The 15,996-nt window shown below is 46.3% G+C and overlaps 2 protein-coding genes across 5 annotated transcripts in view; both read right to left on the bottom strand.

The window, feature by feature from the left end:
- Positions 1 to 15,996, bottom strand: part of WDR19 (WD repeat domain 19) — a gene marked incomplete at its 5' end in the record, with an annotated part of 191,913 nt that overhangs the window by 100,523 nt on the left and 75,394 nt on the right. The gene's annotated exons all lie outside the window — the stretch shown is intronic.
- Positions 1 to 15,996, bottom strand: part of KLHL5 (kelch like family member 5) — a 65,275-nt gene that overhangs the window by 8,707 nt on the left and 40,572 nt on the right. For 3 of the 4 annotated variants that reach the window (XM_084799524.1, XM_084799523.1, XM_084799521.1), the window contains exons 5-8: positions 12,624 to 12,836; positions 6,486 to 6,539; positions 4,444 to 4,630; positions 1,049 to 1,273 (exon numbers count right to left, since the gene is read on the bottom strand). In XM_084799524.1, coding sequence (XP_084655650.1) covers positions 1,049 to 1,273; positions 4,444 to 4,630; positions 6,486 to 6,539; positions 12,624 to 12,836 — 679 coding nt within the window. The remainder of the gene's footprint in view (positions 1 to 1,048; positions 1,274 to 4,443; positions 4,631 to 6,485; positions 6,540 to 12,623; positions 12,837 to 15,996) is intronic. The other variant, XM_084799522.1, reaches the window with a different exon arrangement.

A 15,996-nucleotide genomic window follows, 5' to 3' on the forward strand; every position in this document is an offset into this window, starting at 1 on the left:
AGAAGCTGGCGGTCCCGATGCATTTCAAACCCTACGATATCCCCGCACTTCTCCACTCGGACCCAGCAAACATCCTCGTGTTTCACTAGAGAAAATGGAGTTCCCTAAAGTTACTTGTGCTCACTCATGCACCACCAATTCCCTCAGGTGAAGAAAGTGCCTTCTGTTCTCTTCATTTCTGGGTGCTGGCTACTCTGGTGCGCAGAGGTAAAACAGAGCACGGCGCACCCTATACATGCTGAATTCAGCCTCGCTCTCTCTGCTTTTCGTCTTTCACATTTTTTTTTTTTTTTGCAGCCCTTTCAAAACTTTTCAGACTGTCGTAAGTTGACAATCCAGCCACAGATGCTTTCTCTGGCTTCGTGTTTTTCACAGTGTGGCACTGCAGAACAGTGGACACGCGGTTTAGCCAACGTCTGCTCAGTGAGTTATGTGACAGAAAGAGAGCGAAACGAGGCGCTGGAGAGGCCATGTGGGGTCAGGAGCACTGGCCGTTCCTCTAGAGGACTGGGGCTCAGTGCCCAGCACCCATATGGTAGCTCACAGCCATTTCTAACTCCAGTTCTGGGGGATCCACCACCCTGCACTGCAGACAAGTGGTGCACACATATACATTCAGATAAACACTTGTACACATAAAAAAAAAAAAAGAAAGAATAAAAAGAAATGTCCGTACTATGTTCAGTTTGAGGATGTGTGTGAATTCATTCACTTCTGCTTAGAAGCCATAAAACCTATATATACACATGCATACATACTATTATCATTGTTTTTCTTATATAAATAGAAATTAAAATGCTGGTTTTAATGAGTATTTTAACTAGGCTACATAATATCAATTGCTAACACAAAACATAAATGTAAGGGCACAGCTTGTCAGCCCCCATGCTTTCCCCTGTACGAGCTGTTGCACACTTAGGTAAGCACTTGTGTTCTGCTTTCTGCTTCTCAGCTATGAGGGATGCTTGGCAACGGATGGTGACTGCGCCCACACACTGGCCTCCTGCCTGACCTGTGGCTCTCTAAGCAGGTCTGCGGATACACGTACCGAGCCCATGCCTATGTGTGGACATAGGTGGCATCACACTCCAGGTTTTTGTTTTGGGGTTGTAGCACTCCACGGTGTTGAGAGTCTTCAGCCCGTCTCGCCCTCCAACCACGTACAGCTTGTCGTCCAGCACCACGACGCCGAACTGCAGCCTCCTCCCATTCATGTTGGCGACGGGGGTCCACATGTTTGTGCGCAGGTCGTACTTCTCAATGCTGGTTGCTCCTGGTAGTAACAAAGAGAGTTACGGGACTGTACGTTCCGCCGTAGCTCTGCTACATACACAGAAGCAGGATTTTATCCTGTGTGTATGGTGTCCATGTATGTTCTCGTGTGTGTGTGTGCGTGCGCACGTGCATGCATGTGGTGGTCAGAGGCTGATGTGTGTATTGTCTTCTATCACTCTCCATCAGGTTTTCCAGAGGTTTCTCGCTGAACCTGGAACTCACTGTTTCGGTTTGGCTGGCTGGCTAGGGAGCTCCAGAGACCCACCTGTCTGCCTCCCCAGCCCTGGCTTACACATGTGTGCCAGGTCTGTACATGGGCTCTAGGGATGTGAACTCAGGTCCTCTGGCTTGCAATGGAGAAGCACTTTACCACCGGAATCATCTTTCTAGCCCCAAAGTATAAAGGCTCTTATTGGCCTCCATAGGCAACACTGCTACTCCCCCTTAAGACGCTCCTGCAGCATGGCCCTGGCCCAGCCCGCGACCGGTTCTCCTATCATTCTCCAGGCCCCAGCGCTGAAGGGCGCAGCAGGAAGGGTCTCTTCAAAGAGGCAGAGGAGACAGCCACAGTGGGGGGAGGAGACGCAGGGGAGCTGAGTGTCATGGAAGCCAGAGGTACGAAGGTTTAGGGCGGTTAGTTGGCTAACAACATTAAATGCACAGAGAGGGACAAATAAAACATAGAGCAGGGGATGCCACTGCTTGGAGGACACTGAGGACTTTGGGAGTGGCTGAGATGCCGTGAGGAGACGCAGGCAGGAGCTCCACTGGAGGTGATCCAGGAAGTTTGGCCACAGTGGACAGGGCTCCTAGACAGCAAGGGCGGCTCTGCTCCTTTTAAGGTCTAGATTGCTGGGCTGCTTTATAGATGTGCATGGAAAGGGCTGAGGCGAGGGGAAGGAAACTGATGACAGAGATAAAGGAGGCAATTATTACTTGAAGTTCTGGAGGAAGGAGGAAAGAACAGTGACAACGAAGTGGGCGGGGTGAGGCTGACTCCCATAGAAGGGGGGGGCACGGTCCACAGCAAGGAGGAAGGACAAAGGTCATCTGGGAGCCAGATTGCCAGGCTGTGGGGAGTGAAGGGGTTACTACTCATGGGCTTTACTTCTGGAAAATTCCAGAACTCCTTTGCTCTCTTCAAGATGTGGGTCCAGTGGGGATATAGGAAAACAAATAAAAGAGCACATTGCCCTTCTTAAAAATAAAAATAAAATCCAACTTCTAGTCATGTAGAGTTTGAGTCCTTGTTCTGGCCCTATCAGGACCCGCCACACTGAACACTTGCTGCACAGTATTGTAGCATTAGCCCATCAGAGCTAGTGCTGCTGAGGACTTCCAAAAGTCAGGAACAGCTATGTTCTACTGTATTTTTTTATAGTTACTGTTTTTTCTTTACCCCCCCCCCACAATTCTCAGTTCTCTGAGAGTGACACCAAGTCTCTTTCTATCTTTGTATTCTCACAGCACCAAATAGAATAAATACTAGCTGGTAAAAGTATTTTTGAATTTGCATAATCTTTCTTTATAATTTTTGGCATAATGATATTGATTTATATGCTTAGATTCCATATGTGTAAACTATCAAGGGAGGGGCAGCATCCACAGAAGGAGGAGCTATAGGCCACTTGGGGGCCGGGGGGGGGAGGGCGGGAGTTCCTGCCCGTGGCTAACTTGATTCTTCACTCCAGCCATAACCTTAAAATCTTACATCAAATAAATCAAAATAAAAATTGCCTTCCATCAAATAAAAATCTTTTTTCATTAATTTTCAAACTAGTTTTTCCTTTTGAATCTTAAGTTTCTTCTTTTAGACCCAGTTTATGAAATAGTAGGGTTTTGTTATAACTTGGAAACTCAAAATTTAAACATCTAAAATAATAAAACAAATATATATGTTTAAGCTTGTATGTGTTGGGGGTGGCTGGAGAAATGGTACAGTGGTTAAGAGCACTGGCTGCTTTTCCAGAGGACCTGGGTGGGGTATCTACTGCCCTCTTCTGGCTTCCACAGGCACTGCATGCATACGGTGCACAGATGTTTATGCAGGGCACCATGGGCTACTGCTCAACCACTGAGTCATCTCTCCAGCCCCTAAAGTCTGAACTGAAATTTGAAATATATTCTATGGTACTGGCATTGTGTTGTTGTTGTTTTGAGACAAGGTTTCTCTGTTTAGAGAACCCTGGACTTTGTAGAGCAGGGTGGCCTCCAACCCATAGAGATCCACCTGCCTCTGCCTCCCTGAGTGCTGAGACTAAAGGCGTGAGCCACCACATCCAGCTGGCACTGGCATTTTTAAATAGTACAGACAGACAAGTTATTCTGTAGAATGCCTCCCAGTTTGGACCTGCGCTTTCCGCAAGACAAGGATGTGCTGCTGACTTCTGGAGAGTAGTGGATCCTATTAGCACGTGCTGTTTGGTCTCGTCACGGGCAGCATTAGCTTTGGCCCCTTGGTTAAGTGTTGGGTCAGTGTCAGTACTTGTAAAGACACCATTTTACCTCTTGTAACAGTCAAGCTGGGGAATAAAGACTCCAAAATCTGAAACTTTTTGAGTGTCCTATCTTCTTCAATATTTTCTGATTTTCAGATGTGAGATGTTGCGTTTTGCTGGCTACCAAATGGTTAATCTCCCCCCCAACCTATGCGTGTGTGTGTACGTGTGTGCGTGCGTGCGTGTGTGTGTGTGTGTGTGTGCGCGCGCGCGCGCGCGTGTGTGTGGGTGTGTGTGTGACTGAACTCAGCATGCACCATGCATGTGAAGTGAGTGCTCTCACTAAGCTAGTTTCCTAGCCCAAACTAAATGACTATTTTTCCCTAATCTCATCTTTCTTTCCACACAGGTTGGCACTCTACTGAAAGAAATAGCTTTCCCTTCTTTCTTTGTGTCTGGACTCATGGAGATTTTGATTTAATGTTATCTTCATTTACCATAACCACTTACTTTGATGCTCAAATTACTTTAGACTCTATCTCCCAACAAGATGTTTTTCCTATGGTTTAACCTGCCCCTTCTCCCCCATTCCTTGAATACTTTCTGGCACCCGAGTGTTTTCTGGGCCCATCTTTTCCTGTCCTTGTCCCTCAACCAGCCATTTCTCCACAGGCCTCTTGGTAGTGTTAATTATTACTCTGCTCCTCTAGATCAAAGGTCCACTCAGTACCCTTGGTGGAGTCCATTCCTCCAACTGCAAACAATGTCCCAACAGTTGACTTCCGAGGTTTTGTCCGAGGACTCTGCAACATGGGTCGCCTCTCAGGTAATAAGTGGTACTTCATTGCTTCCATAATGAGTTTTTGACATTCTATGTCATCCCGAAAGAGTGCATTGTTTTCCATGTCTGCCAGGAACTGGAAAAGAGCAGTGAAGACATACGAGATGGCCTTTGTGATGTGTTACTGTGTTCTACTGATCTTCTTGTTTCTAGGGTCCCCACCCTCCCCCCCACCCCCCATAACACAGGGTCTGGCTATGTGGCTCTGGTTGATCCAAAACTCATGATGTAGACCAGGCTAGCGTTGAACTCCTGACTCCCCTGTTTCAGCTGCTCATGTACTGAAATACAGGCAGGAGCCGCCACCACCGGCTCATGAGTGCCTCTGCCTCACGGCACAGGGAGTAAGGAGGACATCACTCTCCCCTGCCCTGTTGTGTTGTTTCTGAGCAGGAACTTATATAGACTGGCTTTGAACTCAGTTTGTGGCCCAGGTCCTCCTGCCTCTGCCTCACAGGTGCTGAGTGAAACGACAGGCAGGAGCTGCCGCGGCCAGATGAGTGCTACCTTTCCAGCTCTTAAGTCTGACATCTTCAGACTCTCCTCAGCAAGCTTCATGGTTTCCTTGGACATTGGAGACTTGGTTTTCCATGTTAATTTAAGACAGAGTCATCTGGCTTTCTCTCATTATCTTGAATCTCTTGGATTTTTGGTGGGAGCTGTGCTAAATTCTTTTATTAATTATAGAGAATACACATTTTGTGATATTAAGTCTTTCTATTCAAAAGGCCTTCTCACTTGTATATCTTTCCTTTCTGGCTTTGCATCCATTTTTATTAAATCTATTCTTACATATGAAGTTATTTTTATTGCCATTTTACTTTTTAAAGCTTTCATTGTTTAAGATGTTTTGCTGGAGAAGAAAAACAACCTACTCAACACTACACTTGTGTGAACCTGGTGCTGTAGCACACTCACCCAGCTCCAGCTGTCACACAGCCCTCAAACAGGAACGGCATGGCACCTTTTCCTGGGTGGACATCAACTATTTCAGCTATGGCCTTATCATACTGTGCAAACCTTCAGTGTAATGGTAAACGACTGGGTAACGTGGAGCCCTGTGCTTCTGGTTGAGCTGAGGTGCTGCTAGTGCTTTTCGACATCACACAGTGGTTACCACAGCGCTGCGTGACCCAATTTTACCGAAGCTGCCTCCTTTTCTCCCTACTTTAGTGTTTCAAATTAAGAACTGTTGCCAAGTTTTGATCAAACACTCTTCACACATCTATTGATAAGATTATATAAACTTTTCCTTTTAAGCTAGTAATATGACAATTCCCTTGATAGAGCCTCAATAAATGTTCTTTTCTTGTTGTTCTTGGAAAAAAATTTCCATGGCCATAGTGCCTTACCCTTTAAAGCACAGTGTATACCATACTCCACTAACGACCCTGTAAAGCATGGACTACCTACCATACTCAATCCAATTAGATGACTTTTAGTAACTGGACCAAGCGGAAAGGTCTAGATCATTTCTTTCACCTCAGGTAGATCCAAGTTCTAGTTAACTGCTAAGTCCATGCCGCCTCCTGCCCCAAACATTAATCTATCATACAAATTTGCCTTGTCTATGTATTTTATATAAACAAAATCATACATGCCCTTTATGACTTGCTTATTTTATTCAGCATATTCTTTAGGTTTGCCCATGTTGTATCATGCGCCAGTCTTGCTTCTTTGCTGTTGAGTAATATTCTCCTGACTGGCTCCACCTCTCTGTACACCCAGCAGCTGATGAGCCCTTGGCTTGTCTCCCGTATGGACCAACTATAAACAAAGCTGCTAAGAAAGTTGTGTGCATATCACACAATTGTGTGGATGTATTTTGATTTCTCTTGTGTAGATAACTAGGTAAAATTGTCCTTGACTTAAAAGAAACCTCAAAATTTCTTTACAAAGCATCTCTACCACACCCCCGGCCCCACTAGTACCTTGTGAGGTTGAGGTTTCCGCACGCCCTCACCAACCATCTCCATTTCAGCCAGCTGGGTAAGTAGAAAGTGGGGTTTATTTTGCATTTCCTTAATGGCTAATAATGCTGAGAATATGTCCAGGCTTTGATAACTGAAGGGAGCCAAAGTTTTCAGCAAAGGTCACCATAAAACAGCTGTGGCATTTGGTAAGCATGCATCATAAGCCAAAGGCAAAATAACTGCAGTAAGACACAGGGCTCATGACCTTGGCCACTTTCCCCCCATGCACATAAAACATAAACTTACTACAGAAGCCATTGGAGGACATGCATTGCGTTGCCTTACTTAGATTAATGTTAGTGTTTGTATTATTTCTGATGTAATTACCCAAGTGTTTTCTAAATAAAAATAAACGTGAAATAAAATGTAAGAAGCAAAGTCTCAGGAGATATTATAGTAACTGAAATTTGAAGTAAAACATATTTCTTAGCATGCTGATAACTTCTGTAGTTTATTAAAAATGTGATTAGTTAAATTTAAGTAAAGAAGTGAGAATAGAAAAAATTATAAAGCAATTAATTCAAGAACAACATTAATCAGGTATTAGTGTAGCAGGTAACTATTGTTCAGGAAATTATTCTGATTGACTAAACTATAAGATATTGATTCAAATACATTCTTGCATTTTTATGAATTCCAAATGCCTTGTCTGCCATAAACAATAGCAAACCATTAAAATAAAAGCATTTGGAAAAGACAGACACTTTGATTGTGTAGATTCTTATCTTCACTCTTATATTTGTTTGTCATGACTTTTTCTCTAAAATTGTCCCTTCAGAAGACATATAGAGGGCTGGAGAGATGGCTCAGCGGTTAAGAGCACTGACTGCTCTTCCAAAGGCCCGGGGTTCAATTCCCAGCACCCACATGGCAGCTCACAACGGTCTGTAACTCCAAGATCTGACACCCTCACACAGACACATATGCAGGCGAAACACCAATGCACATACAATAAAAATAAATTATTAAAAAAACAAAAACAAAAACAGAAGACATACAGAATGAGAATGACTTATCTACATTGCATAAAACTTGATCAACTCTAAAGTCTATCTTCCCTGCAGTGTCAATTGCTGGGTTTCTTCTTTCTTCAATTTGAGTCAGTTTTTAGCAGAACTCCAGGCAAGGGTAAACAAAATGACCACAAACACTTCCTCTTTTGATTACTCAGTTTCTTTGGAATATCATTGTGAAATGATCACCTGGGAGACTGGGGAATGGCTCCATTGGTAAAATCCTGTCACACAAGCATAAACTTGATTTCAGAACTCCAGTCCCCACACAGCAGTGAGGGACCAGGGCATGCATGGGGGCCAGCCAGTCTAGCCATAATGAGCTCCAGATTCAGTAAGAGATCCTGCCGGGTGTGGTGGCGCACACCTTTAACCCCAGCCCTCGAGGCAGAGGCAGGTGGATCACCTGAGCTCCAGCCTGGTCTACAAAGTGAGTCCATGGCAACCAGGACCATCACACAGAGAAACCTGTCTCAAAAAACCAAAACCAAACCAAACCAAAACAACAACAACAACAACAAAAGAGGCCTTTGTACTCATGAGCTAACAGCACCTGTGGCTGCCTGCATAAGACCTGTACAAGATCACGCCTGCTGACACTCCAGCATGGATGAGCAGGGGCCCATGAGCTGAAGAACTTTGGCAAGTGATAGTCACTAAGGGAGGCACAGTCAGTCTTCTCCATCCATGTGGAGTACAGGAGAGTGCCCATGCTCCAGTGCACAGATGGCTGCACCAATGTTTGTGTGTGTGTGTGCGCGTGCACACATGTGTATAGTGTGTAGTCCTTGAGGAGTTAGAGGGTAAATAGGAAGTTACCAAAGGTATGTGTGTGTTTGGGGGAGTAACTACGTGCTGCAATACAGCAACTTAGTATTCTTATTTTAAGAAAACACAGCTCAGAGAGGTGAAGTAGCTGCTGACATTGTGCAGGGCACTGTAGCCAATCAGTGGGTTTGCTCCTCCATTCCCACCACTCGTCTTGGACAAGGGGTCTCAAATCTGAGAGTGCACCCAAATTAGTACAAGGCCTGTTAAATCACAGGCTTCTAGGGCCCATCTCATATGGTTATGAGACGAGGCCTGGTTACTATTTGCATTTTTAAAGGGTACATAGGCACTATTGATCCTATACTTTGAGAACCATGGGCTAACTAACCTTCTTATCTGTCTTCTGTGTAGCATGTGACGACAGCACTGGGTCATGGAGTGCTGGTGACTCTCCAGTCACTAGACTAGGTTGGTAACAGCCACTAACTCAGTGTCCCCATAGTCCACCCCAGCCACTAACTCAGTGCCCCTACAGTCCACCCCAGCCACTAACTCAGTGCCCCTACAGTCCACCCCAGCCACTAACTCAGTGTCCCCATAGTCCACCCAAGCCACTAACTCAGTGCCCCTACAGTCCACCCCAGCCACTAACTCAGTGCCCCTACAGTCCACCCCAGCCACTAACTCAGTGTCCCCATAGTCCACCCAAGCCACTAACTCAGTGCCCCTATAGTCCACCCCAGCCACTAACTCAGTGTCCCTACAGTCCACCCCAGCCACTAACTCAGTGTCCCTACAGTCCACCCTAGCCACTAACTCAGTGCCCCTATAGTCCACCCCAGCCACTAACTCAGTGCCCCTACAGTCCACCCCAGCCACTAACTCAGTGCCTCCATAGTCCACCCCAGCCACTAACTCAGTGTCCCTACAGTCAACCCCAGCCACTAACTCAGTGTCCCTACAGTCCACCCCAGCCACTAACTCAGTGTCCCTACAGTCCACCCCAGCCACTAACTCAGTGTCCCTACAGTCCACCCCAGCCACTAACTCAGTGCCCCTACAGTGCACCCCAGCCACTAACTCAGTGCCCCTACAGTCCACCCCAGCCACTAACTCAGTGCCCTATAGTCCACCCCAGCCACTAACTCAGTGCCCTATAGTCCACCCCAGCCACTAACTCAGTGTCCCCATAGTCCACCCCAGCCACTAACTCAGTGTCCCCATAGTCCACCCCAGCCACTAACTCAGTGTCCCCATAGTCCACCCCAGCCACTAACTCAGTGTTCCTACAGTCCACCCCAGCCACTAACTCAGTGCCCCTACAGTGCACCCCAGCCACTAACTCAGTGTCCCTACAGTCCACCCCAGCCACTAACTCAGTGTCCCCATAGTCCACCCCAGCCACTAACTCAGTGTCCCCATAGTCCACCCCAGCCACTAACTCAGTGCCCCCATAGTCCACCCCAGCCACTAACTCAGTGTCCCTACAGTCCACCCCAGCCACTAACTCAGTGTCCCCATAGTCCACCCCAGCCACTAACTCAGTGCCCCTACAGTCCACCCCAGCCACTAACTCAGTGTCCCCATAGTTCACCCCAGCCACTAACTCAGTGTCCCTACAGTCCACCCCAGCCACTAACTCAGTGCCCCCATAGTCCACCCCAGCCACTAACTCAGTGCCCCTACAGTCCACCCCAGCCACTAACTCAGTGTCCCTACAGTCCACCCCAGCCACTAACTCAGTGTCCCTACAGTCCACCCCAGCCACTAACTCAGTGCCCCCATAGTCCACCCCAGCCACTAACTCAGTGCCCCCATAGTCCACCCCAGCCACTAACTCAGTGCCCCTACAGTCCACCCCAGCCACTAACTCAGTGCCCCTACAGTCCACCCCAGCCACTAACTCAGTGCCCCTACAGTCCACCCCAGCCACTAACTCAGTGTCCCCATAGTCCATCCCAGCCACTAACTCAGTGCCCTACTGTCCACCCCAGCCACTAACTCAGTGCCCCCATAGTCCACCCCAGCCACTAACTCAGTGCCCCTACAGTCCACCCCAGTACTTCTGCACTCTCCCTGGCCAGTAGCATTCTTTTGCTTTGGGTTTGAACATGCTGGTAAGTTTTTCTCTTAATATTCTGAGGATTTAGGATTTAAGGTGCCAGGCAATTTGGGGAAAATTCTCCCCATTCCCTTCGTCACGCTACATCTTATCCTCCATGCTACAGTCTTTGTCTCTAGTGACATCACCTTCACTAACTGCACTCTACACTAAAGGTCACTCTGGGCCGTTCTAACCCAGTCATTACATTTTGTCAGTTTCTGGTGACTTCTCTCTGGCACTGCTGGAGTGTCTTCTTCTCCTGGATGAAGTCTGACCGCCTTTCCAATGGGTTTCCAGTGTTGACCTGATTCATTCTCTGCACTGCATTTTTGGCTGCTGTCCTTAAACAGAATTATGCTATGCTGTTCCTATTATAAAAGCCTTCCATCCTTCCTGTTGCTTTTAGGATAAAGTCCAAACTCCTTGGCATGACTAAAGGTTCTCCATGATCTGGCTCAATTTCCTCTCTAGCCTGACCTCTTGACGTAGCCCCTCTTTATTTTTGGGCTCTAGTCAAGTAACTGTTCTTCAAATCCCATAACGTATGTTTCACACCAGTGCACAGTCTGGTCTCTTCCCTGGACAAGCCCCTACTTTTGGTGGCTAACAAGATGACATTTAAGGACGGTCACTCTCGTTCCGTCTGCCATCATTTGGTTGTTGTTTTGATTTTGTTTTTGGAGGGGGGATTCATTATTTTCAGGTTATGTGCACTCACCTAGCATAGCCTCTTCTTACTACATTAAAACTACAACTAGCTTATATTCTGTTTCCCCTTTATCTTATGCCCTGCAATTTTACACACGGTGTGTTTGACGGACAGACTGGTCTGTGGAAAGGGCACAGAACTATACTTGGGTTCAAATCCTAGCTCTGGCTCTTGGAAGCGCCATGCTAGTCAGTAGTGAAGGCGAGCAGGGCCGCAGCTGAGAAGGAGGGATGCATGTGAGCACCTGTGGTTCTGACCTTCTGGTTTTACTTGTGTTGGACTGATGCTTCTTTGTAGCCCAGGTGTTGAACTAAGTGATTTCCTGCCTTTCAAGTTGAAGAATACAGGGAAATGTCCTATCACGGGACTGAGAGTTGTGAAGGTTGTGGGAAGCCCATCAGATCAGGAGTCCCCTTTAAACTGCAGACTGAACTGTGTGTTTCAGGCTATGTGGTTATACAGCCTCTATTCAACATATAATAGGATTTTTCATATTTTATTTTCCTTCATTCAGACTAGGAAAAAAGAACTGCTAGGAAGCAAGGGGGCTTTAAGTGCTCTCTTTAAATCGGACTTCAGGAGAAATCCTGTTTTGTTATTTTTCCTGAATTGCCACCCATTCCTGCAGTTCCACTTGTAAATAGGGAGGGTTTAGCATGAGGCCTTGGCAGTGACTTTTGTCTTTGCTAGGCAGAGTGCAAACAGTAACTTCCACTCAGAATAGCCAGAAATGATGCACTATCTGCAACATTAATACCAACAAGGCAACATGTATAGCACTTTACATAATAAGAAAAAAAGAAAGAGAAAAGGAGGTCAGGCCTGAGTCAGCAAGAGCTCTTACCTCCTCTGCTTTTAAGGCCTCTTTCTCTATTCAAAGCCTGAGATAGGCAGGAAAAAAATTACTGGGGAAATTTCTATATACTCCAGTGAAAACCATACAAAGGAGAAAGTGTGAGAGCCTGCGGTGACCGACAACCTGAGTGCACGGGCGAGAGGCATCTTCACTCTGAAACGATGCATCATTTAGAGCGCATTTTGTTTCACAGGCTGCATTTCTCTCATCATAACCCTGAGACAGTCAGCAAAGAGGCATTTCTACTTGATCAGAGTCATGTCATCTCTGCTCACAGGTGGGCAGCCTGTGGCGGGTGCGTGTCCAAGTCACAAGTCAGGGCTTCAAGCGTCAGGGCACTCATCACAGGACCCAGGAGCCAGTGGGGACTTCACCAACATGTGACAATAAGTTGATCTAAAATTTCTGTTCTTATTACTAAGTTTCCTCTAGTTAGTAGGATAGGTACAGTTCAATAAAATGCTAACTCAAAATCAAGAGTGCTTCTTAGTCAATGCAGCTTAGATAGCTCAACTGCCCAACTGCAGAGGCAGCATTTTGTTGGTTTAGTATCTTTAACCTGTACCTTGCGCAGGGATACAGGTATGAATTCTCTGACAGACTAGCCAAACAAGCACACCTGTGGACGAGCGCCCATTCTTACCTGTGGAGCAAGGAGAGGTAGCCTGATGTAAGCCAGAAGTCTACTGAGGTCCTTCCGCCTCTGCTCCAAATCGTGCCGGACCCACGTAAGAAGAGCATTCAGGATGGTCTCCTCATTAGGAATGTTCATGTCGTCGCTGGCCAAGAGCTTTGCAATCTCACTGGCTGGGAGCAAGACGAATTCCTGGTTTCTGATTACTTCCATGAAATGTTCCTACAGGGGGAAAAGCAAATAAATGAGTTGTTCCTTTTAACATGTTTATGTGAAAGAAGCCATATGTTGTTGTTTTTTGAGTCAGGGTTTCCCTGTGTGGCCCCTGCTGTGGTGGACTCACTCTGTAGACCAGGCTGGCCCGGAACTCAGAGATCCGCCTGCCTCTGCCTCCCTGAGTGCTGGGATTAAAGGCGAGCGCCACCATGCCCAGCAAAGCTAAATTTTTTATATTAGGTGTGTGTATTATTTATAGTATGTGTGTGAGTGGCCCAGTTGCAGCTCAGTAAAGTGGACCTATAACATTTATTTACTGCTTTGCTCAAATTAGAGAATAGTTTTGAAGGAAAAAAAAAACCCTGAAGTAAACAGCAAGGGAGAGAAGGAGCTCTGGACTTGTGGCTGCTGGTGAGTTTAGCAGCAGCGCAGGGGTCTCCAGGCTGGCCAACCGAGTCGCCTCTCCATCAGAGTGCTAGGCCCCACAAGGCACGGCACCTGTCCTGAAGGGTATTTTTATAACCGAAGCGGCCACTAATGTTTTGTTCTGGGTTGTTTTGTTTTAAAGACAGGGTCTACCTGCGCAGCCCCAGCTGGCCTTTAACTTGCGGTTCTTCACTCCTAGGATCACAGGTGTGTGCTACAACACATAGCTCGAACGCGTTCATTCCTGGGCTTTTTAGAAGACCACCTAGGATTTCAGAGCTATTCAGAAAACTCGAATCTCTTCCACTCTGATGTATACAGAGTTAGGTTGTTTTTAGCAAAAAGAACAAAAGCAAAACTGTTAGCCTAGCACATACTAGGAGCAGGATTTTAGACTGTCTGCCTGAGTCCTGACTGCATGTTAGAATCAAGCCCTCTGCGATTTGAAATGGGACACTAGCAATGCCCTCAGGTGTGAAATAACTTGCTTATCGTTATTATGTTAACTAATCTGGAGAGAAAGAAATCTTTTCTTAAAATCTTTTATTTTTATTTTTAAAGTATGTGCATGCATGTGAGCCATCTGACATGGTTGCTGGGAAATAAATATGGCTCTCCTGCAAGAGCACTGCACAACTGCGGAACAATCTCCCCAGCCTGAGAAGGAAACCTCACTTTCTCTGCTTGAAGTCTGCAAGCCTCAATGCATGGCTAGTTTACACCATGGATGTAAATGCAAATTCCATACATGTGATCCTGTAATGTTTCTTTTACACTTCTTAATGTACTCTGTCTCAGCATAAAGGGTTTTAGGAAAATAGTGAAAGCTGTTTAAATTAGAGCTAGAGATAAGGTCTATCAATAACTATTTCCCATATTAAAATGAGAATCACATTTTCAATTTAGCCTGTGGTAACCCATGCGAGCTACTGACCTGAAATCTATCTTGGGCTGACGCTCCTTTCAGCAGAGTCTTAGGAGGAAAGCCATTCATGAATAATTAACTACATTCAATTGCTCCAATTCATCATGATTTGCTAAAAGATACCAGAATGAATCTACTTTATATGATTGATTATCATTTCCAGGAACATATTTTAATAAAATCTCAGTGCTGGAATGGCTTCAAGTACAATGCTGTACTCAATTGCAGACTGACATTATAAGATGATTCGGGAACACACAGCAAGAGCCAAAAGTTATCGAAACTAGGCTGGGGCTGTAGCTCAGTAGTGGAGTGTTTGCCTGGCTGAGTGCGACCCAGGGTTCAATCCCACTCGGTAAAATTCTCAGCCCATTTCTTACTCTTGTCATTTTAATCCTTAATAAATACTTCTCACAATGGGGAACACAGCCAAATACCTATCAGTGCTTCTTTTTGATAGGTTATCTCCGCTGACAAATTGAGCCAATTCAAGCCAAATTAGAGTGTATAAATGCAGGCTTATTGGGGCCAACTCTCAGGAGGGGGTCAGTGAAGTCATCATGAGGTGAGGAGGGAGAGAGAAAAGCTGGGGCGGGGCAGGGAGAGAGAGAGAGGGGAGAGTGGGGACGGAGGGGGCGTTGGGGAGGGGAATCCCCACTCCTGGACTGGAAGTTCAGGGCAGAGGGCTGGGTATGCCAGCCATACCCTGTAACAGTGGACTGAGGGATGCTGGGAGAACCTGGGGGCCGGGTCTGTTTTGGCTAACCTCCGCCGTTTGTCCAAGGTCTGAATCCCAGCACTTTTATTATCAATTTTTATAGTAAAATAGCCCAAAATCTACTGTAGGAAGTTATAACTCAATGATTATTAATCAGGCAATATGAATTTGAAGGAAGATCATATAGTTGTATGCAAAGATATTTAATATATAATGTTAGGTGGGAGTCTCGAGAAGTAAAAAGATACATTTCTGGTCATTTAACAATATGGCATGGCCAAGCAGGACGGCGCATGCCTGTGATCTCAGCCCCGAGGAGCATAGAAACTCAAAGACTGTGAATCCGAGGCAGCCTGTACAAGCACGGTGCACTGGATAAGCAACATGTCTGTGCAAGCACGGTGCACTGGATAAGCAACATGCCTGTGCAAGTACGGTGCACTGGATAAGCAACATGTCTGTGCAAGCACGGTGCACTGGATAAGCAACATGCCTATGCAAGCACGGTGCACTGGATAAGCAACATGTCTGTGCAAGCAAGGTGCACTGGATAAGCAACATGCCTGTGCAAGCACGGTGCACTGGATAAGCAACATGCCTGTGCAAGCACGGTACACTGGATAAGCAACATGTCTGCAAGCACGGTGCACTGGATAAGCAACATGCCTGTGCAAGCACGGTGCACTGGATAAGCAACATGCCTGTGCAAACACGGTGCACTGGATAAGCAACATACATGCCTGTGCAAGCACGGTGCACTGGATAAGCAACATGCCTGTGCAAACACGGTGCACTGGATAAGCAACATGTCTGTGCAAACATGGTGCACTGGATAAGCAACATGCCTGTGCAAACATGGTGCACTGGATAAGCAACATGTCTGCAAGCACGGTGCACTGGATAAGCAACATGTCTGTGCAAACATGGTGCACTGGATAAGCAACATGCCTGTGCAAGCACGGTGCACTGGATAAGCAACATGCCTGTGCAAGCACGGTGCACTGGATAAGCAACATGCCTGTGCAAACACGGTGCACTGGATAAGCAACATGTCTGCAAGCACGGTGCACTGGATAAGCAACATGTCTGTGCAAGCA

The sequence above is a fragment of the Acomys minous genome (assembly GCF_964271855.1).
Source record: "Acomys minous genome assembly, chromosome: 10".
Classification (NCBI taxonomy): domain Eukaryota; kingdom Metazoa; phylum Chordata; class Mammalia; order Rodentia; family Muridae; genus Acomys; species Acomys minous.